The sequence below is a fragment of the Mauremys reevesii genome, linkage group 23 (genome assembly GCF_016161935.1).
Source record: "Mauremys reevesii isolate NIE-2019 linkage group 23, ASM1616193v1, whole genome shotgun sequence".
Taxonomy (NCBI): domain Eukaryota; kingdom Metazoa; phylum Chordata; order Testudines; family Geoemydidae; genus Mauremys; species Mauremys reevesii.
Window position 1 is genome coordinate 16,557,544 of NC_052645.1, and position 24,969 is coordinate 16,582,512.

The 24,969-nt window shown below is 47.8% G+C and overlaps 1 protein-coding gene across 21 annotated transcripts in view; it reads right to left on the reverse strand.

Annotated features, from left to right (window-relative positions):
• Positions 1-24,969, reverse strand: part of MACF1 (microtubule actin crosslinking factor 1) — a 229,254-nt gene that overhangs the window by 107,985 nt on the left and 96,300 nt on the right. For all 21 annotated transcript variants that reach the window (XM_039511277.1, XM_039511274.1, XM_039511271.1 and 18 more), the window contains 27 exons: positions 24,698-24,817; positions 24,491-24,586; positions 23,939-24,066; positions 23,715-23,808; positions 22,378-22,532; positions 21,797-22,073; positions 21,123-21,251; positions 19,902-19,979; positions 19,199-19,360; positions 18,431-18,535; positions 17,696-17,791; positions 17,139-17,264; positions 14,552-14,704; positions 13,890-14,044; positions 12,538-12,664; positions 11,569-11,752; positions 10,995-11,164; positions 10,154-10,332; positions 9,391-9,529; positions 8,613-8,806; positions 7,884-8,046; positions 6,785-6,868; positions 6,136-6,243; positions 5,393-5,491; positions 3,646-3,798; positions 3,328-3,416; positions 2,378-2,513 (listed from right to left, as the gene is read on the reverse strand). In XM_039511277.1, coding sequence (XP_039367211.1) covers positions 2,378-2,513; positions 3,328-3,416; positions 3,646-3,798; positions 5,393-5,491; positions 6,136-6,243; positions 6,785-6,868; positions 7,884-8,046; positions 8,613-8,806; positions 9,391-9,529; positions 10,154-10,332; positions 10,995-11,164; positions 11,569-11,752; positions 12,538-12,664; positions 13,890-14,044; positions 14,552-14,704; positions 17,139-17,264; positions 17,696-17,791; positions 18,431-18,535; positions 19,199-19,360; positions 19,902-19,979; positions 21,123-21,251; positions 21,797-22,073; positions 22,378-22,532; positions 23,715-23,808; positions 23,939-24,066; positions 24,491-24,586; positions 24,698-24,817 — 3,699 coding nt within the window. The remainder of the gene's footprint in view (positions 1-2,377; positions 2,514-3,327; positions 3,417-3,645; positions 3,799-5,392; positions 5,492-6,135; positions 6,244-6,784; positions 6,869-7,883; positions 8,047-8,612; positions 8,807-9,390; positions 9,530-10,153; positions 10,333-10,994; positions 11,165-11,568; positions 11,753-12,537; positions 12,665-13,889; positions 14,045-14,551; positions 14,705-17,138; positions 17,265-17,695; positions 17,792-18,430; positions 18,536-19,198; positions 19,361-19,901; positions 19,980-21,122; positions 21,252-21,796; positions 22,074-22,377; positions 22,533-23,714; positions 23,809-23,938; positions 24,067-24,490; positions 24,587-24,697; positions 24,818-24,969) is intronic.

Genomic DNA, 24,969 nt, shown 5'->3' on the forward strand with positions numbered 1-24,969 from the left:
CCAGCGAGTTGGTCTGGATTTACCCTCATGCTCTTTTTTACAGGGTGGAACTGGAAGGCTGGCAGAACCCAGCATGCACGTTCCATACTGAACAAGCCACAGAAAGACAGAGGAAGAGAGAGGGGACATAAAAGGCTTTTACTTACCAGAGTTGCAGGGTGTGCCCGGAGCAGTTAAAGACAGAGCCTTATGGAGCAGCTCAGCCGTGTCACACACACAGTGTAAAGCTTGGTGTTAGCGTCCAGCATGCGACTGTTTTGTTTTTTGCAAAAAAGAACCCCACACGCAGGTCGTCCTCTTTTCGCTTTGCGTGGGGGTTTGTGTTTAAAATTCCGGAGGGTTAGTTAAACTTGTAAGCAAGGATGTCAGTTAATCGTAACAATACTTGACATGAAACACAAACTGTACAGGGACACATCATGCTCAAAATAGCGCGAGCTGCAGTTTTGCTTTGGTTTCCTCTTTTTAATTTGATACCCTTGCACTGAGTCTCGGATGTTTCCAGCAAGCAAATGTTAACACTTTTTCATGTGCTCCCTTCTACAATGAAGCAACCGTACCATGACGCTATGATAGCCCCAAAGATACTCCCTCATACGAGCCAAGTGTCCATAATAGAAACCCTAAAGTAGCCTCGTATAAAGAGTTCTAATCCCATCCCACTTCTGGGCTTCACAGAGAGTGCCAGCGACTCTGCTCTCCGTGCTAATCTCGGTTAGCTGAGAGGCCACAAATCTGGGGGCCTGTCGTAATTAGGAAGCAAAATACACCCCTTTCTGCAAAACAGAACTGTAAAAGGAAACTGACACCCCCAACATATTTTCATGCTGTATAAATAAAACACAGCGAACTGTAGGGAAGACTTTTGCATGAAAGCATTTTCCTTTCTGTGGGAGGAGCAGGGAAAGGAAAGAATGGGCATCCCACACGCTTTGGACCTGCAGGGCCATTTTTAGCTTCTTTTCTGGCAGCAGTGAGGTAGGTGGCATTAATGACATGACAATGAACTGGGGAGATTGCTACCTCTAAGCTTGGAGTTGTTGCTGTAATGTCAGCATGAGTTTTCTGCTGCTGGCAAGTGTGATAAAATGACCTGCACTTAAAAAAAAAAAATCACTGGGCCGAGACACCTGAACCATGATAGCAATACGTCTCTTTCGATAGAAATAGGTATGCTTTATTTTTATGCATACAGCACTGAAAGGTTGGGAGTTTAAATGCAATGGCCTTGCCATCCTTTTCTCTTGATCCGCTGGACTGGGATTTCACTCCCTGACCCAATTTCAGTTTTGGCTATCATAAAATCATGTCCAACTTGGTCAGTGCTTCAAAATACAGGGAGCTAGCAAGCAAACACACAGATATATCCATTGGACACATATATATACATTTACATACACATACAGGTATATCCATGAATGACTGAAGACAGCTAACACCAATAACAGAGGTGATAGGAAGGAACTTCAACCCTTCCCACCTAGCGCATGAGTGTAACATGAAACGGAGATTGACAGGAACATTATCGGATGCAAATGGGAGATGGACAGGGGTCCAGCTACTCAGTCAGTGAAGGTCTCGCAGATTAGCTGAGGGTCTATCAAGGTGATGATGCAGGGCTGCATTCCACACAGAGAGGAACTTAATTTCCTACCATTCTAGGAAAGTCTATTTCTCACTAGTGCATTCCACAATTTACGCATGGAGGTGTGAATAAAGTTGCCCATACACCAGTGTCTATGCAGCTGATCTTCTGGCAAGAGATGCAATCAAAATATCCTTGCAGGCAGTGCTTAATGTGTGTCAGGACTGAGCCCTGGCACCTCTAGGCTTGGCAGTTCAGAGCCCCGGCACCTCTGGCGCTTGCTGCATCAGTTATGCTAGAGCCCTGCCACCGAATTGCTTGAGCCCTGGCACCTCTCGTTACAAATTAAGCACCGCTTGCAGGTCTCACCCAGGTCCTACATGACTGTGGTCTGTCTATTTTAAAAAATTGAAAGGACACCCCATGGCCACTCTGTCTCCTTATTAGATCAGATGTCCACCTCCCTTCTTTCCCATTACAAGATTAAGTCAACTCTGTAGCCTGGGGAGCAGCCCTGATTAACAGCACAGCAGAGGAGAACCATCCCTTAACAACCTGGAACAGAATACAAAAACCTCTTCTACTTGGCCTCCAATGACCAACTCAGCCTGGACCCCCGAGTGCAATGTATGGGACAGCATGGAAGAGTGGCTGATCACGTGAGATTGAGGACAAAGCAAACAGGCTGTGAATGGCTGGTGGTCATGAGACACGCAACCAAGCAAAGCCTCTTTCACGCTCTGAGGAAAGGTAACTCAGATCTATGCGAGAGATGGGATGGGAAAAAGGTACCTTATGCTCCGTCTCCTGGGCCAGATGGCTCTGAAGCTGTTGGAGCTGTTCCGCAGAATCGCTGCAGAGCTGATGGTAAGTCTCCTTTAGGGCACTGAGTTGGGTGGAAATTTGTTCCTTCTCCTGGTCAGAAAGCCTGCAAGACAGGACAGGAAATCTCTTCATGGAGTCCGAGAAAGTGACATGCAGCTCCATGTATTTCAGATTTTCTTCGCCAGACACAAAATGGCAAGCGCACAATGGAATCCCCTCCTCACACTGCTCATGTCTCAGCTGAAGGGTTAAGTGCACTGTCATGCCAGTCACCCTGTGCCGAGCGCAGTGACTGAATCCGGAATGAAACTAAGCAAAATAGCTGAGGTCGTAAATTAGCAGGATGGGGTGAAACAGTTACAACAAAATTAACTGGTTTTGCATTCCATTTCCAATTCACAAAAATGGTTCCATTTTAGGGAAAAAGTGAAAGTATGTCGGTTTCCTATGCAAAAATGGGCCTGTTTTCATTCACATGGTCCAATTTTCAAGCTAAAATCCACTAAATTATCAAAGCTCCTAAATTCTGTTCTGACTGAGATGCATTTGTATATTTAAACACACAAGATTTGAATTTTCATGCTTCGGGGCAAAACTGGTCATTTTAGCCAAAAGCAAAAGTTTCTGGGTTGTAAAATCACCTGGAACAAAATTGGGAATCTCTATTGGGGCGAATTTTTGGCGATAAAGCTTGCCATTTTCACATGCACCTGGTCACTATTTAAATGGTCACCTGGATTCAAAGAGATCCTGCCCACCAATGGAATCTCAGCAGTGTGGTCGAGTAATCTGGCCATTAGAATAACTTGAGGTTAATTTTCTTTGTATTTATCGTCACCTTCTCTTCTGACAAAGAGGTGTAACTACCCCTCCCCAATCTCCTCTCCCTTATTCACCACTACTTGTACTGTACTCACTTGTGGCTATGTTTTGCAAGGAAGATCTGTGCAGTTTTGATGGCCTCTGAGACCTGCTCTTTCCTTGCAGCCAGTTCCTCATTTAGAGCCTGTTGAGAACAAGAGGAAAGCTAAATTCCAGGCTGGAAAGAAAGGAAGCAATTCCCCTGAGGTTACAGCACATGCTCAGTGTTACACAGGAGGCATCAAGGTTGCTCTCCTTTTGGAAAGCTCAGTTAGAACTAGCAGGACAAGTATAACAGCAGTATGAAAATTCCTATGTGCGTGGTACTTGTACCTATCAGAGAGAGGGGGAGGGACACAGGCCTCTGGATTTACCTGCTGCTCCGAGATGGATTTCTCAATGTCTCCCAGCTCTTTGCTCTTGAGTGGCCCAGTCCTGACTTGCGTGCTCTGTTTCAAACCAGAGACCCAGCCCAGGAGTTCTTTCACCTTGTCCACGTGCTCCTGCTTCTCTTCCTCTACTGCTTTCTACACATAGGGGAGACAGGAACGCATCCCGCATTAATGTACTGAGGGGCCCAGAATTACCGCAGCCAGAGCCCAGCACCATTCAGTGGAAGGAACTGAAATATGCTCTAACCAGGAAATGGGAAAGGGGTCTGAAGCAGAGGAAGAATCACTGGCAGAAACTGACGACTGGGCCTGGGAGTTCTGAATGTGCTAATTATGAATTCAGAATCACAGAATCATAGGGCTGGAAGGGACCTCGCGAGGTCTTCTAGTCCGGTCCCCTGCACTCAAGGCAGGACTAAGTATTATCTAGATCATCCCTAACAAGTGTTTGTTTAACCTGCTCTTAAAAATCTCCAAGGATGGCGATTCCACAACCTCCCTGGGCAATTTATTCCAGTGCTTCATCATCCTGACAGTTAGGAAGTTTTTCCTAATGTCCAACCTAAACCTCCCTTGCTGCAATTTAAGCCCACTGCTTCTTGTCCTGTACTCAGAAGTTAGGGAGAACAATTTTTCACCCTCCTCCATGTAACAACATTTTATGTACTTGAAAACTGTTGTCATGTCCCCTCTCAGTCTTCTCTGCTCCAGACTAAACAACCCAATTTTTTCAGCCTTCCCTCAGAGGTAATTTTCTAGACCTTGAATCATTTTTGTTGCTCTTCTCTGGACTTTCTCCAATTTGTCCACATCTTTCCTGAAATGTGACACCCAGAACTGGACACAATACTCCAGTTGAGGCCTAATCAGCGTGAAGTAGAGCGGAAGAATTACTTCTCCTGTCTTACTTACAATACTCCTGCTAATACATCCCAGAATGAAGTGTTGGGTTTTTTTGGTTTGTTTGTTTGGCTTTTTTTGGCAATAGTGTTACACTTTCATTCACCTTTAGCTTATGATCCACTATCACCCCAAGATCCCTTTCTGCAGTACTCCTTCCTAGGCAATCGTTTCCTATTTTGTACTCCACTGATTGTTCCTTCCTAAGCATTTGTCCTTATAGAATTTCATCCTATTTTCTTCAGACCATTTCTTCAGTTTGTCCAGATCATTTTGAATTTTAATCTGATCCTCCAAAGCACCTGCAGCCCCTCCCAGCTTGGTATCGTCTGCAAACTTTATAAGTGTACTCTGTATGCCATTATCTAAATCACTGATGAAGATATTGAACAGAACTGGACTCAGAAGCTATGCCTGCGGGATCCCACTAATTATGCCCTTCCAGCTTGATTGTGAACCACTGATAAGTACTCTCTGGGAATGGTTTTCCAACCAGTCATGCACCCAGTGTATGGTAGCTCCATTTGGTTGTATTTTCCTAGTTTCTTTATGAGAAGGTCATGAGAGACAGTATCAAAAGCCTTACTAAAGTCAAGCTATACCACATCTCTGCTTCCCGCCCTCACCCACCCCCCATCCACATGTCAAAGAAAGCTATTAGGTTGGTTTGCCAGGATTTGTTCTTGACAAATCCATGCTGACTGTTATTTATCACCTTATGGTCTTCTAAATGCTTGCAAATTGATTGCTTAATTATTTGCTTCATTGTTTTTCCGGGTACTGAAATGAAGCAGACTGGTCTAATTCCCTGGCTATAAAATATCCTTACTTCTTCTTCCTCCAGCCGCCGGAGAGCATCACTGATGTACTTTACGTGCTGTGTGGTTAACGTCACCAACGCCGTATAGCGAGTCCGTAGATCCATGAACTAAAAACAAAAAACAGAAGAAACCAAAGCCCCATGCGTCAGTTGGAACTCTGGCTGACACAAGCACAGTACTTTACAGGGTGAGAAATGGATACAGCACCTCTCATTGGGCAAGATTCCCCAAGCACTTCACAGACTAGATACGTTACAGCACCACTGAAATGCAGCAACTCGGAGACGGAGGGTGGCAGCCACCTGACGCACGGCATGCTGCACAACAGTCGGGAGGGAGGGGAAGGTTTGGTCGAGGACACTGGGGCAAACCTTCTACTCTTATAAAAACACCATGGGATCTTTAATATCCACATGGAGCAGACAGGACCTTGGTTTTTACAGGTCTCATCCAAAAGATCCACACACAGTATACTGCATGGTACTCTGTTTATTTACCTTGGAAGGCTGAAGGGCTGAGTCGACCCTGTTGGGATTTGAACCTGTGGTTCCAAGGAGTCTAGGTATTTCATACCTGATGCTTAGAGCACTAAGCCATCCTCTCTGGCTAATAAAAAAAACAGTGAGGGTGGAAATTTTTATATAAGAGTTCAGCAGAAAGGAGCTTGTCTGTCTTCTAGGAGCAGAGGAACCTCTCCCCACTCCTCTCCCATGCAAGGCCAGGCAGGCAGGCAGGCAGGCAGGCTGCTTACCTCTTGGGTGATCGCATCCGAGGAGGAAAGCATGCGTCTGCGTTTCATGGGAGATTTCTGCTGTGATTCCACAAACGCCCTGTATGTCATGAGCTGCAGCTCATAGTCCTGGAAATAAAAGAAGGCAGGGTGTGTGTGTGGGGGGAAGGATTTTGAATCGTTACCTATTTATTCTAAGATTGGCATTTTCAGGTCTCTTAGGGTACGGCTATACTACCCGCCGGATCAGCGGGTAGTGTTCGATGTATCGGGGATCGGTTTATCGCGTCTCGTCTGGACGCGATAAATCGATCCGCTAATCGACGCCCATACTCCACCTCGGCAGGAGGAGTAAGCGCAGTCAACGGGGGCGCCGCGGCAGTCGACTTGCTGCCGTGAGGACGGCCAGGTAAGTTGAACTAAGATACTTCGACTTCAGCTACGCAAATAGCGTAGCTGAAGTTGCGTATCTTAGTTCGAACTCCCCTCAGTGTAGACCAGCCCTTAGCTGCTAATTCCCGCTCTCCACATATAAAGCCAGAACCACCAAAGCCGACAACAGAGGAGTTTTGCCTCTCTCCTGGCTTAGGAGAACGGAAGATGCAGGCAAGGACTGTGCACTTGACACCGAGCCCTGTGTTCGCCTCGGATTTAAGATTTGTGTCATTACCTTGACAGCAGCGGAGTATTGCTGTGAGAATTTCTGACACTGGTCCAGCTTGGCCTGATTTCTGTCGATTACCACAACCAAAGCCTTTGACAAAAAACAAAAGAAAAAAAGATTTTTCCCCTGCCTTTTAAATGAAATTTTCCTCTTATTTCTCTTTGACTCATGACCATGTCACTTTCATATTTAACTTGTTCTCTAGAGACCCTGAGCAACAGAACAGGTCACATTCCTGCTCTTCCATCTGCCCATATGTTAAAGAGACACTATGCAAGGTTTGTGATCCTCTAAGACTGACCTCCCGTATAACAGACCATAGAACTTCCCTAAAACAATTCCCTGAGCAGATCTTTTGGTAAAACAGCCAGTCTTGATCTTAAGCTTCTCCCACAACGTCCCACCAACATGCCTCAGCACCTCCAGGAGTGGAGAAGATAACTCAGCCTCTGTGGCCGTTTTACGGAGATGAGAAGGGAGTATTATCTAGATCTCTCTCTTCCTTAAGTACTGTATGTAGTATGAGCGCGTCACGGTCTTTAATGCATTTATTCTCAGCACGCCCCTGTGAGGCAGGACAGTGCTACTATCCCCATTGTGGGGATGGGGAACTGAAGCACAGAGAGGCTAAGGCCCAGATTAAAAAAAATATGTAAACCCCTAACTCCACTGAAATCAATGGAAGTTACGCACCTAAATACCTTCAGAAATCTGGGCCTAAGTGACTTCACCAAGGTCACCCAGGCAATCTGTGGTGGAGCAGAGGCTTGTACCCAGGTCTCCCATGTTCCAGGCTAGCACCCTAACCACTGGCCCTTTGTTCCTCAGTGCCTCTGATGGGACCACTAGGTGCTACCAGGAGACCAAAGGTGAATGAACTGCTGACAGTGGTAACATTCAGTTATTACCCTTCTGAGGTGCATCTGCTCTGGTAAGCTACAGGTGAATGCACATACCTTATTGCAAATCTCATGAGTCATTCAGTCCTTAAAAGAATAATGATTTGAAGCTTGCGAGACAAAACATTTATTTAAAAAAAAAAAAACTTGTCCAACTCCTTTCAACAACCCTATTCCAGTTAGAAGAGTGCCATTTTCTCTCTTACCGTCTGCTGGCTCAGCTGTTCAGAGAGCACCCTGCTGTCCTCTGCTTGCCCAGGTTTCATCAATTCCTGCTGGGCAGTGGTCTCCTCAATCCACTGGATCAGCTCTCCGTGACACTCCCGGTAATCCCTCAGCACCTCCTGGATACTCTCCAGATCTGAACAGCTGAAAGGACCAATGCAAAAAGGAAACCATCACCAAACTCAAATCATCGTGTCAAAACAATGGTTCAAGACCCAGCCACATGCAGAGAAACCGCTAAAGCCGATGCTTCCCTGGGGACATTTACAGAAGCCACACGTCCAGCTCTGCCGGACAGGGAGCATGAGGGGGTGTTTCCAGCCAAGTTATGGTTTGTTAAGGGTGGTAATGTCTGCAACCAGTAAAGATCCAAAGATCCAGATCAGAACTGAAAGGCGTTCCATAGAATCAGCCTGGTAAAGGTTAGCAGCTGCTAAGGGAGCCTGTAGAATAGGCAGGGGGTGTTAAAGCAGAGAAAAGGAGTCAAGAACTCAAAAGATGGTGTTGGAGGAGGAGGAGAGAGAAAGAGAATGAAGTTCTGCCATTCCCTCAAATGGGAATAGTTCCTATATTTAATGGTGGCATTTGTCACCCTGGCTGCTAGCAGAAGTTACAGCTGGAAAAATGCCATTGCTAGTTCCAAGCCTGGCACAAGCTTCCATCAGAGGCCCTGCCGGCAGAGCAGCAAGAACAAGAAGGGAGTGTCTCACCGAGTTTCAATCTGAGAGCCAACTCTCTGCCAGCGATCCCACAGCTGGGCTCCCTTCTCCTGGTACCGCTCTAGATCTATGCTGCGCTCCTGCTTCAGACGATACAGCTGCTCGCCCATGCCTTTAGCCTTTGCCATATCCTCTTCCAACGTAGAGAACACAGCGTCCTTGTTCTTCGCATCACTGAGCCATTGCTTTAACACACAACAAGACAGCTAAATTCATATCACCAAGACCAGAAAGTTTAGCTGAAGTTGCTGGTGGGCATATACAACATGGAATTCTCCAATCAAACGTAAGCATCTAAAAGTACAGAACAGTTAAGACAGGACAGACAAATATCTAGCTCCGCCTTGCATTGCCCTGTGGAGTTTAGGAACAATTATCAGCTCCATAATCTCCACCATCTGGCTGAATCTAGGACCAGGAGGTGCAAAACGTAGGGATCTGTAGCCCAGCTCAGAGCAAGTCATGATGGTGCATTCAGCATCGCCGAGTTACGCACGCTGCGGCTGCCAAGTGCAATGAGCATCAGCCGTGCAAAAAAGCAGAAGCGACGGTGCCTGCCAAGGCAGCTGTTCTACCTACAGTTCACAAAGCAGTAAGGATCATGTCGACTCAATTAAAGCCTCCAATCACTCACCAGCGAGCAGAGGGGATGGACCATAACGCAAATTCAGTAAGGAAAGGGGCGACTCCAGTTCAACGAATGCCAGAGCTCATGCCTGGAGTGATTCTCGTTTCTACTGGATGCTACTGGAAGCATAATGTTACCAACCTGTAACGTAGCTCTGTGAGACTGAATAGCTGTTAGATCCGCAGGGACTGCCTCCTCTTGGCTCAGTTTCACTTCATATCCTTTGACCAGGGACTCTGCTCCTTGGGTACTACGAACAATAACATCCACCGTCTTTAACCTGTCGTGTAAAGACAAGAAGAAAATGTGACTTCTCGAACCGAGGACCTTCTGCCTTGTAAAGTCATTTGGAGCATAAGCAGCGGAGAGGAACAGAACAGATCGCTCTGGCTCATACCCAACGTTCACATTTGAGCAGCAGGAAGAAAAGGCCGTAATGGAATCTAGATTCTGAGGGGAGAAGCCTGTAAACATAAGCCCCTATATATGCCCCTGAAATTCTAAAACACCTTCAATTAAAATGGAAGGGATCAAACAGAACTGAACACAGAAGCAGCATAATCTAGTGGTCTGAGTTCTAGAATGAGAGACTGGAATACCAGCGTTTAACCCCAGTTCTAACAGCAACTCCAACAAGTCACTTCATCTTGGCGTTCCCATCCCCAAAGTGGGAATAATTAGTCACCTCAACACTAACACTCAAATATTCTGGAGCACCACAGCCTGGCACCTCTTGGAGCTCTTGAATTTACAGCATCTCCTAGACATTCCTAAGCCCCCTTAAGAAGCATGAGAGCAATTCCTACCCTCACCCAGTTTCAGAGAGGGTAGCCATGCAGCATAGCTAATTCTGCCCATATAGAATTCTCTCTCAACTCCAGAAAATAGGCATGTTCTGACTCACTTATCCAGGTAGATGGAAGAGAGTCCATACACGTGATCCATCTTCTCTACCAGTAGACTGAGCTCAGAACGCAGGTGTGGGGCACTGGACCCTGTTGGAGACTTGTGTAGGAAGCTGTCACATCTCTCAGAAATGTCGTGCAAGTCAGACTTCAGCTGCCGTAAATCCTCCTGCATGCGCTGTGTGGAGGCAGAGAATTAACATCAGAATAAAGTGCAGACACCCAGGAGACGGAAGCAAACGTGAACAGGATAAGATGCAAGGAGCGCCCGGTATCAGACATTTCCAGCTTAAAAGTCTATTTAGCAGAATCATTTGAAGTCTAAATGGGGCTTGTAAATTCTGCAGATTTCACCATTTTCTTCGTTCCTTTCCATTATCAGATCGGGATGCTCTGGTCTCAGTGGTGGCAAAGGCCACCTGCAATCAGTGCTTTGGGAACTGTTGCTTCTTATAACTTTTTATTCAGATTTCAAGAAGGAACACTTTCTGCAATGGACGTTTGCCCAGCCAGCCTGGGAAAAAGGCAATATGTGCTAGTCTCAGTGGATTGAGGGATAGGCTCAGGCTATATGACAATAGACATTTTCCCCTTGGGGATCTGAAGCGAGGAGACATCATGGGGTGGGCGAAGGTATAAAATGCAAAAAGGCGGCGAGGCAAGAGAACAAAGATACCTTCATTGTCTTTCTGACCTAAGAGTAAAAGGTTCCCTCTATGGGATTGCTACGTGAAGCAGCTGAGTTCCCTATATAAGATTTATGCCAGGGTATCAATGCCCTGTGAAGCAGCTCTCTTTAGACCAACAGTGGGTTCCCTCAAACCTGCAGGAAGTACTGACCTCCTGCTCTGCAATGCGGAAGGTGTTCTCCTGGATAGTATCACCGTCTGTTCTGGTGCTGCCTGGGGCCTGGATTCGCCTCACTAGTCTCTGTTCGCACTCCTCCAGGCGCAGACGGATGTTCTTTAGCTCAGAGAGATATGTCCTGGCAACAGTCTCATCTTTGTCCTCTGTTAAGTCACAAACATACCAAAAAAAAACCACCTAGGATCAGTCTCAATTAGGAACCATAGACCCAAGTGGCTGCACTCTTCTGCCCAGAGAAAAGCGAACACAGAGCTCTCTGCTCAGATGGAAACCAAATTTGCCCAAGTCCAGTCAAGAGCTGTGAGGACCTAACGTTTAACCACTGGCAGCAGAGCAAGGACCCCGCTACCCAGACCTAATCGGCACCATTTGCCAGCACTATTTCTCCTCAACAAAGGCCGCATTTTCGAATGAACAGCAGGGAAGAGAACAGCCATTTGCAAAGCTAACACTCACAACCTCGTCTAAAAATTAAGAGCACCTGTAGATCCCACATCTCTATCAGCCCCAACAGCTCCACATTAGTCTATTACCCCTCCCAGCTCACCGTTCTCCATGGACTCCAGCAGCTGTTGGAAGTGCTCCTTGCTGGACTTCACTTCGTCCTCCAAGCGCAGCCGATCGGCCCCAGAGAAGAGCTCCGAGTCCCGGCTGTCCTGCAGGAAGTCCTCATAGTGCGCCTGGAGGCTCTTCATGGCTTGCTGGCACTCTCCTTGGGCCAGAGATCTGAGCTGTGGAAAAGCAAAGACTAACAATAAGGAACCCTGCACCAAACTGCCCTGACCAAGGTCCCAGTTACTGCGAATTACCCAGCTGCGTCTCCCATTTCTCACGCACACCTGTAAGCATTAATTCACACGCTCCTTTCCTAGCAAGACACCCGTTTTTTCAAGGGTGACCACCACTGCCAGGAGGCAGATTCTAGTGAGTCTCCCCTTCTCGGACAGGACAGCTCTTTTGGTCACGCTATGACGCAGCACTGCCTTTAGGGGCCAGCCGTCGTCTTGCCTGGGTTTTTATCTCGCTCCCCCCATTACAATAATCTTTATTGCCTGAACAGAGCTCTCCCACGCTTTCAAGGAAAGAGGAATGACATTATGAGGCGTTTGGCTTCCCTGGATCTTTCCTCCCCTTCCTCATTCCACTCACCTCCACCTCTGTTCACTCCTAAGTAAAAAGGAGCGTCAATCCTACGACACCTGAGCTGATTATAGCTCAGGAGCAAACAACTGATGCCAGGGTCACTGCACCTCTCTTTCTTCGCTCTGAACCCCCCAGAGCTCAGACTGTCTCAGACTGTGCCCCTCAGGCTGATCCCTCGGTCGACCTAACCCTTCACCCTTGAATCATCTCTTACCATTTTCCTTGTATTCCCTACCCAGGCGAGGAAGCCTTGGCATCATTTCCAACTCCAACCAGGCAGCCAAAGCAAGTGAGCTTTTCCATTGCTGGAGAAGACCAGCCTACACTGCAGTGACCCGGACAGGTGGATTTGTTGGGAAGCTTTGTACAGTACCTTCTCCATATTCCAGCCTTGCACCAGGGCAATGTCCTTCCGCAGGTAGTTCCAGGAGATCAGGCTCTTCGTGTTCACATGGAGCTGGTGCCAGAGGGCCATCACCTTCTGGTACAGCTGTTCGACCCTATGAAAGGACAGCAGTTCCATGACAGCCCAGGTCCCCCAGCATTCTCAGTTACAGCATGGAGCCAGGCATGTGCATATTCAAATTCAGCCTTTAACTTTTAGTTCATTATGATAACAACCCAAGGTCAAGCCTAACTGAGTAGAGCCAACGGTAAGGCTTGCAGAATGCCCTGATCAGAATCAGACAGGAGCCTTATCTCTCTCCCATTCACATGCATTAGATCCCCACTGGGGAATCCCCTCTCCTGCGAGCTGCCATCTCCAACCATCCAGAAATATAACATCAAACGTTCTTGTGAAGTCAGCAGCAGGAGCACTGCAAGAGCCGCCTCCTCCGCCAGGCAGGCCAGCCAGACCCAGGAGGCCCCAGGCCCCTCTCCAGGCAGGGCAGCCACACCAGGACATTTGAGCAGCCAGAAGGGGCGTTCAGGTTTTTCCCCATTCCCATTAATTTCATTGTTTGTGAAGTTACCAGTCTGGAAGCACTAAAAAACAACTCCTTGTTAGCCACACAACAAGCTGGGCAAGGGAACCAGCCCTACCTAGAGACCAGAGGGTAGTTCAGTTTCCAGACCCACTTAGACCTTGTCCACCCTGGGTTTTTTGCACTGGTGTGCACGGCATTGGCGCAACCCCCCCGTGAGGAAATGCTGCACCGTGAGTTTGATCGTTTGAAGCCAAGATAAGCAGCACAAGTCATGATTTATAGTGGTGCAGGCACGTCTAACACCAGAGACTTGCACTAGTGCAAAAAGCTAGACAGTCTAGACGGGGCACCCTTGGTCTCCCTGCTGATACTGTCACAAGGGAGTCAATCACAGGAACAGGTTTCGTGACGTTGGTCCACTGGGAACTGAAACAGCAAACCCAACAGCCACCAGACTAAGGACTTCTGGGTACAGCTCACCAAGCCTGGATTGCAGCTCGTGACCAGAAGGCTCCATACCACCACCACCAATCCCCTGAACCTTCCCCATCACCTGTAACTGAGCCCCACCACAACAACGAGCTAGCCACCTGTTGCAATTAATATTAACAACATGAAGCCCCAACTCCCAGCAAGGATGAGGGGTTAAACTTTTCCCCAAGCAAAACAGATCTGGATGGTCTCAGTATAAATAACCCAGAACATAACGAACAGCTAGAGGCATCTCTTGGTCATTCTAGCTTTGGAATTCCAACCCACAATGAGCAGCAAGCAGTGAATTGCAATGCTTAGTTACCTGTTAGCAATGTCAATTGCCTCTTTGTTAGGAGGGGGGATCAGGAAGCACACAGATGGGACCATGGCCTCATTGCCAGTAGGGCTGATCACCTTCCATTTGGTCCTCTGGGAATTATCTTCCAGCACACACTCATCATTCTTACAGATGGTGATCTACGTAGGCAACAAAAAAAAATTGCAATCCAACACCTGACCCACCAGTGCCTTCTGTTGTGGCCAGATCCCTTTCTGGGAGACTCCAGTAGGGCTACTTGAGGAAAGGAGGCTTTCCGCCAACTCACTTTAAAATCGAGCAAAAGTGAAGTAAATTGCAAATCACCTCAGAGAGCTGTCTGGAGAGGAAGGGAGGAGAAATTCAGTGATGCTAGGATGCTACCCGGGCAAGTCTTTGGCTAGAAGGTATGGGAATGGAACCTTTGCTACTGCTCAGACAAAGATCAGGACCATTGGAGAAGCTATTTCAGAAGAGGCAATTGTTCCATCCGCCTCCTTATACATCCCCTCCCTACCTCGCTGTTGTTTCTTACAGTCAAGTACTATAGAAGTGATCCAAGTTTCTCTGTTTTCTGCTTCCCCACTATTCCCCCAACCCTCTGCACAAGCCTGGATTCTTCTCCTCCCTTCGCTCCGAAGCCTGCAGGCTCCTTGCCGTCAGCTCACCTCGATCTGGCGATAGTCACAAACAGCCTTGACTGAGATGGTGCTCTTCAGAACATGGTCCGGATTTCGTGGCTTTAGCTGAACGATGGTTTTGGACCGCCCAACCAAGCTGGCGACGGAGCTCTTCGACTGAATAAGCTGCTCCTTTTCATCCTGGCGAGAATGAAAGCAAAGCGCTGCTAGTGCAGGTGGCAAAAGAGAACCACTAAATCCCTTAGAGTTGTTGCAAAATCCCTCTTTCCCCCGGAAAGGTGAGGGTCTTCCAGGTCTGGACTGGGCTCTCAAGGGCTGACTGGATATGCCAAGAGAGTCCCTCTCACCCCAGCTGTGAGGGAACACACCCCAAATCAGGGCTGGAACCTTCCCTTTCATTTTTGTGCCATTCCAGACCACTCACTTGCTTCCCCCACCCCCACCAAGCTGCATGCAGAGCATTAATTTCTTTTGCTCTTAGAGACAAGAAAATAACAGTCTTCTAAAAAATGTAAATTGCAGTGTGTATAAACCAGTGACCAGCAGGACACACCCTCACTGAGGAGACCTTTCTTTTTTGCTGCTTTGGGAAGGCTGCAGAACCCTGTTGCATTCCTCACTTTTCTAAAGCAAGGAATGAAGGCATGTTTAAAAACAACACTCAGGATGTAGGTGCAAAGAGTTAAGAAGATAAAACATCCCAGAGAAATGGCTCAGAAACATCTCTTCACCTAAGAGACTTCTTTCCACTACGGTGAGTGGTGAAGCGATCAGAGTTATTAGATATTTTGATAGAAATTTGCCAGGTGGGGTAAATGATATTGCATAATTGGTTTCTATCAGTCACTGCTGGTCTGATGCTCTGAGATCACAGTGGTTCTCCATTTTCAGAGCATCCTCAAAACAATCTACAGCCATTCCAGTGTAGAAGTGTGGGTATCGTTACATAAATCACAGCCTGAATAATTTATTATGGTCCAGCCCACTTTGACTTATGAAGTTAAAAAAAAACATCCAACAGAGAACTTTAACACTCATGCTTTTCACTCTGAGCCCATTAAAGGGTCAATTAGTGCACTAGGAAGGGTGAACGGTCTCAGTTATTTAATGGTTAAAAAAAAAAAAAAAGAATAAGTGCTTAAATAAACTACCTGTGCCTGTCCCAGGGAGCATGATTGGAAGAAATACAACTTTAACTCATTAATTACCAAAGAATAAGAGCATATGTCAGGGAGATAACTGGACTTCACCATTCCTGAGATGTTGGCTACTTTTCAAAACAAGGAGTGAACCACTATCATGCCAGAATCCTAGTACTTGTGGATATAGCTCTAAGAACCTGCAGCGAGTACAGCTGGATTACGAAGAGCCAGACAACCTGACACTGGGAGAAGGGAATGCGACACTCGGACCCTTAAGAAGAGAGGATAACGAGTCCAGAGGATTTACCCTGCCTGACTGCCCAATACCAGCACCCACGTTTTTGCTGCAGAACCTCTGGGACCAAAAGAACTCCATAAGAAAGAGATTGCATATGACAATGGGATTTCATGCATCTGAGTTTGTGAACCTCCACTAATAGGTTCGTACTTAATCAGTCCAATCTGAAGTACTGAACGAGTGTATAAATGTTAACATTTAAAAGGCTTTGATTAGCATCTGGCCACTAATCTTTATCAGAGGATTAGCAGTTAAATACGTAGGTAAACCCGCACTCATTAGATATGCCAGATCAGTAGCTGGTTGACACTTCACTCCTTTTCTTATTGTGCCAATTTGCCCTGAGTGGTTATAAAGTTATCTTATTGTTTGGACTGCTCTATATTATTCCAGTTGCATCAGGTCATGTGACTTAAAGATTAATCTGCCAAAGTTCAGCCTACTACTGCTGTCTTGATTACTGAATATAGACATACACAATTATCCATCCACTCGCTGCTTTGATTTTATCATTAGCCACCTTGTAGACCTGGCATAACAGATTAATGACAGATTTGATCTGGATTAAGAGTGGGCATTTCCTGCCATCCTTCCCTGCACCAGCTAAGCAACCAACTGGATGCAGCCTCCAGCTGCATTTGACCAGATCAGAATAACCATCTCGGACAACAAAACTCACCCATCACCGTATTTCTACGCACAGAAAGATAGTGTGGTAGATAGTGATGGTGAAGAATCAACTCTGGACTTCATTTTCCTGTGGTACACAAGGTCTCTAGCCAGTCTTTTTGCACAGCCGGCTCCTCTTCCCTTCAGCAAGGGTGCAGGGATACAGAGAGAGCATTGTGCTCTATAAGAGTCCTTTACTGCAGTCACTGATCTTCCATTATCGCTATTAAATTAAAATCAGATTAGTGTAGACAGTGTTAAATCAACAGAAAGCGACACAGTAAAGGTCACGCAGCCTGCACTCCGACACACACAATCAAAATGCAAGGAGTGGCCTGAGACAGGATAGGCAAAGAACATTCAGCTTAACTGGGCTGTTGTAGGAACAAACAAATATACCCATTTTCCCTTGTGACGCAAAAGCCAGCAAGCAGTGCCGCTCCACGGTATTGATTGTGCATTGCACCCAGAGCCCATGATGTTGGGGCTTATACAGAACACCCACCATGGAATCCTGCAGCAGATCTTCCAGGCGGGTCAGGCTGGTGTTCTGGTCACAAGAATACTTCCGTTTGATCGAGTCCTGGAGATTCCGCAGGTACGTTTCTGACTCTCGGGCGTCGCTGAAGAACTGCAAAGCCAAAAAGCATTACAGAAAGCTGTGTGATACAACACACCACAGGCTATTCATTGCCACAGGCAACACTGCAAGGGACCCACCAAAAACCTCATTGGGCAAGTTTCTTCCACATTTCTCTCCATCTTTGTGCTGCTGGAGCGGTAAAGCACCACCACAGGCTTGGCCTGGGCTATCACGAGAAATCACATCCCACCATATAAAGTGCACAGGGGACACGGCAAAAGGGAAAGAAACAAATGAGGAAAAACTCAGAAGTCCTTCATTTAAAGCTGTGTTCAGGATAAAGCCTCTATTGCCCTGCAAAAGGACAAGCACGTTGTGGGTCAGTTGATGCTATACCATAACCACGGTGCACAACCAGGTGTGGGTCTCTGAACCATAGGTCAGGGACAGAAACGCAGGACTGTCCCTCCCTACTATACCTGGAAGTAAGCCGCATTCTCCTTCACATGCTGGTCTACACATAAGCAGAGCTGTTTGATCCACTGCCACTGGGACTGGACAGCTGCGCTATACGCCTGGAAAATACACGTATGCAAAGAAAACCACGAGTTACAACAACAAAGGAACAAGGTGCATCTGCCAACAAAGGGGGTTGAGTCAGTGTTCAGCCAGTTCACTCAACTAGCTGACAATGGTCACATGAGGAGGAAGGATTTGGCTGCAATGAGATGTCGTGGGGAAGTGTCCTGGAATAGAGGCCAAAGGAAATACATTAAAGAAAGGAAGCACTTCAAGAGGCACTTCCAAGGTAGTTTCCTTCCACCCCCTGGAATTGGTGGAGGGGCTTGTCAGTAAAAAAAAACCCTGCCCCGATAACCCTTTGCTCCACAGACATGTTTGCTCCATCAGCCTCATAGCCATGAATAATTCAAAGAAAGCTCAGGGCCACTGGCTCTCTTATCTTCCCACGGGACCTTGGGTCTGGGCCTCTCCACACAAACATTTCTCTTTATCATCTTGGGAAGGGCACGCGTAGAAGTGTCTCCCTTGTCCTTCCCAAGAAAGCTGTTTGCAACGACTTGGAGTTGGTAAGAGCAGTTCAGGGTGGAGGTGGATGTGTGGCCGTCTATAGCTTGTCTCCCAATGATATTTCTTCAAGGGGGTAACTGGGCGTGAAACCCCCCAGCGTATACGCCCTTCCACCGATCAGTTACCTCTACAGTCTGTTTGGCTGGGTGATTCTCCAATGAGAGCAGCTCTGCTGTATCTTGTAGAGACCGGAACACATCCTGTTTCTCTTCCAGTTCCATTGTCAGCTCCTGAGTAGCAGACACCAGCAAAGACTCAAATCAAAATCAGTCGTACATTTCTGGGGTAGCTGTACTTGAGTCATTACGTCTCCAGGCCAGGCTGAAGAGGAGCAGGGATGTGGGGCAGGGTTGAAGCTGGCGTTGGAAACGGCACTGAGCATTTCTTCAGTTCCGCAGGTAGGTTTCGAATGAGATCACCTTATTACTACTGTCTGAAGGGCAGTCTCCTTAACCTTAACTGAGAATTTCTGCTTTGCAATGTCCTTAATTCTGAATGGCTACAGACATAAACAAACCCTTATTCAGAAGGTTACCATTCAAAGCCTAGATGCTAGGAACTGAGGGAATTCTCAGCCAAGTGTTCAACTCCAGCTTTAACCCTGCCCCACGGTATGTTTATTACACGCTCACAAAACTGGAAAACCTGCTAAACAGATTTAGCTTTTCCCTTTGCATTCTACTCAAGCCACAGTTCATCAGTGGTGATCGTGACTGCGGCAAGCGCTGCAGGCTGAGCTGTAGGAGCTCAGAGTCCTGGGAAGCCTTAATTTGAGAGCTTTTAAGCCAGCTGGAGGTTTCACAGCAATTTAAAAGCAATACCAGTATAATCAGTGGAGCTTGTAACTAGGCAGCCCTGTTCAGACGGGTGCCCTGTGCCTGCACTATACTCACTGAGAAGTAATTCCTTTTGGCTGCAATATTGGGGTTGTTATCACTCCAGTCATACGCCAGCTCCTCTTCCTCCTTTTCATTCAGCCAGATTAACTCAGCGGTGGCTCGGGACACAAACCCGTACAGGCTCTGGAGATGCCGCAATCGGAAGCTCGATGTTTCCTGCATACAGTGAAATAACCACCCCTCTCGTGAGCCATAAATGGATGCTTCCCAGACGCTTCTCTCTTCCAGTGCCCCTGAAAGGAGCTGTTACGAAGAAGTCTGAAAAGTGTGTAAGTGAAAACCACCCGCCCCCTGAGAGGATGACTCCAGCCGTGACGAGTTGCTCCAAACTGGGAAACTTTCTCATGGTGTGTAAGTCAAGCAGATAAGAATAATGAGAACGGCTTAGGAAATTCAGACCCTTTGCCTTGTACACTCTGGGTAAAGCCATGGCCTCCATAGCACACAGGCCAACCTTGCCAAAAGAACCTGGTTTGCCATGAACAGGTTTCCTCTGAATTCTGAGGAAGACACTAATAACGTGGCTGCTCTTCTCTCCGCTCTCAATGATTGCTACTGTTCCCTCTCCCCATCCTCAGCACCAGCAGAGTATGGACCCCGTATTCTGCGGCCTGTGCCAGGGGAATATGGTGCTGGGCAGAGGGGCGGGACTCTCAGGCAGCAGAGCATGCTGGGGCCGTGGGTAATGCCTACTCACCATCAGCTTGCAGTACTGTGTCTCCAGCTTGCCGAGCGTTTCTGTGTAGCTAGTGCGGAAATTCTGAGACATTTTACCCTAAGAAGGAAAAATGGTTCACGTTGCCAGTATATAGCTTCAATTTCGGAGTATCGCACCCCATTCCAGCCACTTCCCCTGAGTTTTCCATGAGCAGTAAGAACCAGAAGCGGAATGCTAGCCGTGGCAAGTGGTCTCTTCTCTGGATCGGGGGGAGGGAGGGAGGGTAATCAGGCAGGGGGGAGAAAGAATCTTCCACTCTCAGTGAAGGAATTGGGCTCCAAGAGAAAATAAAAGGAACAATTTACAAGAAATTGGGCTTCACACAACAAATCAATGGGGATCAAATCTGGAGAGTAGCCGCAGCACTTAAGCCTCTTTGTCTTGAGCTTTGCCTGCAGAATAAGCTAATGGTGATACATTAAAATCCTGGTTCAATGGGACACACGTTAGATTCACAGATTCTAAGGGCAGAGGGGACCATTGGGATCATCTAGTCTGACGTCCTGTACAGCACAGGTCACAGAACTTCCCCAAAGGAATTCCTAGAGCAGAGCTTTTAGAGACACACCCAGCCTTGATTTAACAATTGTCAGAGATGTGGAATTCACCGTGACTCTTGGTAAATTATTCCAATGTTAATTACTCACACTGGTAAAACGACACTGCCTAGCTTCAGTTCCCAGTCATTGGATCGTGTTAGCCCTTTCTCAGCTCCCCTGAAGAGCCCATTATTAAATGTTTGCTCCCCATGCAGATAGTTATGGACTCTATTCAAGTGACCCCTCTTTATTAAGCTTAATAGCTTGAGCTCTTTGAGCCTATCACGAGAAGGCAGGTTTTCTAATCCTTTAATCATTCTCGGGGCTCTGCTCTGAACCCTCTCGAATTTATCAACACCCTTTGGCTTGTGGGCATCAGAACTGGACACGCTATTCCAGCAGCAGTCACACCAGTGCCAAATACAGAGGTAACATAACCTCTCTATTCCTACTTTTAACGAGTCTTGATAGTTCAGAGTGCTGGGAGAGCCTGCTGCACCATACACCTTCAAAGGTGCCTCACTGCAGCAGCCTCAAGTATATTCACCCTCCAAAGCCACCAAACACTCACAGGATCTGATGTCCTGCTCCTCCTCATCACCCCGAGCCTTGGAAAACTCTAGTGCCCTCAGGTCTTCTATCAAGTCTGTGTCCCCCTCACCTCGTACATCCTGGCCTCCTTCACGCTGGCGCCCAGATCCTCCACGCTGGAGTGGACGTGCCGCTGCGTCTCCAGCTGAGATTCCACACTCGGCAAATCACTGCCCCACTCCGCCCGCTCCAGCTTCATCTGAAACAGCCACCAATAGGCACAGTCAATGTTCGCCATCCGAAAGAGCATGCTCAAAAGCACAGGGTCCTGGAGGTGACGGCACCTCCTAGCTCACTACTGAAGCAAGAGATGCAAAGCGCAGCCCCGGTGCAGTGTGCTCGTTAAGAGACTGACCCTAACGGTGCTCGGGTCAATGTCCAAACTCACATTGACTTCAGGGGCAGCTGGCTCGAGCCCTATGCTCATGTCAAACAGGAGGAGCTCGTCAGGCTGAATTAGTCTGGAGCTCTGCTTTGGAGACACCCTTCCATTATTCCCTGCAAACAGCAGGAGCACCGTATGGGAAACCAAACCCAGCTCAGGACAAGAGGGACTTCTCAGACACAATGGCATTCCCTGAGCACCAGGGACCAGTTGCACCATCACAATGTTTGTGGTTTAAAGAAAAAAGACAGAACCCCCCCCACACACACATTTTTCAGTTTTCTGACTTTTTTTTTAGTGCCAATACATGCAGCTGAGTCAGCCTGTAGAGCTGGTTAAAGCCCAGGGCATGCACCCACCTGCATCTCTTCCACCCAAGACAGCAGCTCATACACAAATCGGAGGTTGCCTTCATCTTCAGAAGAGGAGATGGCCACCAGCTCCGCCCGGGTCATGGGCTTCCGGAACCAGGAGGCAGAGGAGGTGTGCGTGCCCTTTGTCAAGGGCTCTGCCTTCAAGTGTGTAGTGGTCAGGGTGGACGGTTGTACCAGCTCCAAGGTAGAGAAGTGACCCTTCCGGTACAGGTTAGTGCATTCCAGCCTCAGCGTGACCAGCTCATCTTGCAGTCGGACGATCCTGGAGCAGAGAGGGGGAGGGAAGACAGAAGCCTAGTTACTGATGTCTGGACTCCAGCAGATATATGGAACGACACCTGTTCTCCACAACGATCCTGCTTATCAGGGGTTTGTCTATCTTCTTCTATAACCCAAACTGAAGGAATCCCACCTCACAGGAAGCACATGGAGAGCAGGACACACTCAGCTAGGGCAGAGCCATTACCACCAGGACTCGCATACCTTGCTACTTAATGCAGCATATTCATGTGTCTCGGTCCATATCCCCCAGTCAGTGACGCTTTCTCATACACACAGCCCCTCACCTGAAGACCAGCTCCTCCAGCTGGTAGTAATTCTCGTCTCGGAGGATCTGCACATCCACCTGCAGCTGCCGGATGAGCCCCTCGCACTCCTGCAGGTACATGACCACATCGGATTCGTACTGAACTGGCTGGCCAGACTCCAGGTGAGCAGCATCCTGCAGCGAGAGGTCAGAGTTACCAGGGAGATGTGTCATCCCCACTGTACTGTAAGGGACACGCAAGGCAAGAGGAGTGTGTTCTGGTTCAGCCGTCAAAGGAGTCATAGACGTTACGGCCAGAAGGGACCAGTTATGATCATCTAGCCTGACCTCCCGCGTAACACAAGCCAAAGAACCTCACCTACTGGCTTGTGCATCAAGCCCTTAACTTCTGTTTGAGCCAGTGCAATGTCTTTTAGGAAGACATCCAGTCTCGCTATAAAGACTCCAAGTGATGGAGAACCCACCCACCCCTAGGCAAGTTATTCAAATATTTAGTTACCCTCACTTTAAAACGTGCACCTTGCTTCCAATCTGAATATGTCCCGCTTCAACCACTGGCTCTGGTTACGTCTTTCCCTGCTAGCTTAAAGGGCCGTCAATGATCAGAAATCATTTCCCGCATAGGTACCTATACACTTTAGGTAGGTCTACAGTGCAATTGGATTGTGACTGCAGCATGCGGAGACAAACCCGAGCTAGGTCTGAACCAGCTCAAACGACAACAGCAGCGAGACCGCAGCAGAACAGGCTATTCAACCAATCCAGGCCCCTGCATGCGTACTCCAGCAGCTAACCTGTGCTGCCACAGCGTAACTGCTATTGTTATTCAAGCTAGCTAGACCAAAGCCAGCTTGGATATCTCACACTTCTGATTCCACTGCAGACATACCATATCAAGTCACCTCAGAACCTTCTCTTGGAGCAACAGAATAGATTGAACCTCTTAAGACTCATTATAAGGCAGGTTTTCCAGACTGAATCCTTCTCGTAGCTCTATGCTGAACCCTTTCCAATTTTTCAGCATCCCTTTGGAAGCATGAACACCTGATTGGACACAATGGCTAGTAAGGATCTCATCGATGCCATACACAAAAGTAACACAACCTCCACACTCCTCCTTGATGTTCCCCTGCTAATACATCCAACGACCGCGTTCACCTTCTTAGCTACAGCACAGCACTGGGAGCTCCTGTTCCACCATGAACCCCACGCCCTATTCAGAATAAGCTCAACATCCCAAGGGTGAGGTGCTGAGGTCTAAGCAGAAAGGCAGCTATGCCAGGCTATAGAGGCGGGTTCGAGGGAAGGAAAGAGGACAATAGACATGAGACATGGGAGACTAACACCAACACTCACGGCTTGCAGTGTGTTCCTTGCCAGAGTGAGTTTTTCTTCACAGCTCAGAGCACCATTCTGAATTTTGTTAGCGATTTGTAGCAGCAATTCCAGCCTGCGACAAACGAAATAAAATCAGAGACACGAGCCTCTCCGGGACACCTTCGGCCCCCATAGTGGTGGCAGAAGAGAAAATTCTCAACAGGGACCCAGTAAGCTCTGCGTTCCCACAGTTCAGTACCAACCTCTCCACTGCTGGCCGCAACGACTTCTCACGCTCCAGCATCTCTACGATCAGCTTGCCCCACTCCTCCTCCACGTCATTGGGGTGGTAACCTTGGGGCAGCTTGATGCGGCCGAATTCAATCCAGGCCTGGAAACACAGTAGCAGAACAGCTTCTCTTACCCTGCTCTATTACACGGCTGACAGCAGCTGAGTGACTTATTCCACTGACATCTATTGGGAGAGGAGGGCACCGGTCTTCTTGGCTATAACTCTGCATACCCCTAACCTGAATGGAGCTTCCTCAACGCCGTCCTGAGAGTGGCTGCCTCTGTCCTCAGACCACCCTCTCTGAACCACGCAGCCAAGGGGCTAACACACTGCTGGAAGGTGCTTGGATACCACAGTGATCGGAGCAGCGGAAGAGCTGCTCAGCAATGCTGCCTGCTTTATGATATACCCTCAGGGTGATTTTTGTTTCTCTGTTTCAAAACAAATCCAAACTGAACGTACGGTAAAGCTTGAAAAACAAAATGTTCCCAGCGACCAGTCACGCAGCTGAGAAGTCTCTTACCTCTAGTAGTTTATACAGCTCCTCTATCCTCCCTTTTTCTTGTTCTTTTGTTGGGATTTCTGTTTCTTTGAAGTGTATGTACTGATTATAAAGTGCCTGCAATGGGAGACAGCTGTATCAGCACACAGCCCTCGGCACCACCTTGTGCTACCACCAGTTAAGCCCAAAGCCAACAACTGGCACCAGACACGCCAAGGAAACCCTCACCTTTAGCTCAACGGGGTTCTGGGGGAAGGATGTGTCTGACATCAGTATCGTGTGCTGTTTGATCCAGGGGATGAGGGAGTCCACGCGGTTCTGGTACTCTAGCCACCTTGAATCCACCTCCTGGGAGGAAAAGGGGGAGCCATTTGAAGGGCTAATACTGGAAAGCAGCTACAAAAAGCAACAGGCAAAATATCGCAGCTGGGCCCCAACACGTTGCCAGCCAAAGCAGGGGAGAGAACAAACAGAACGTGCATCACTGCGACTCAGAGTGG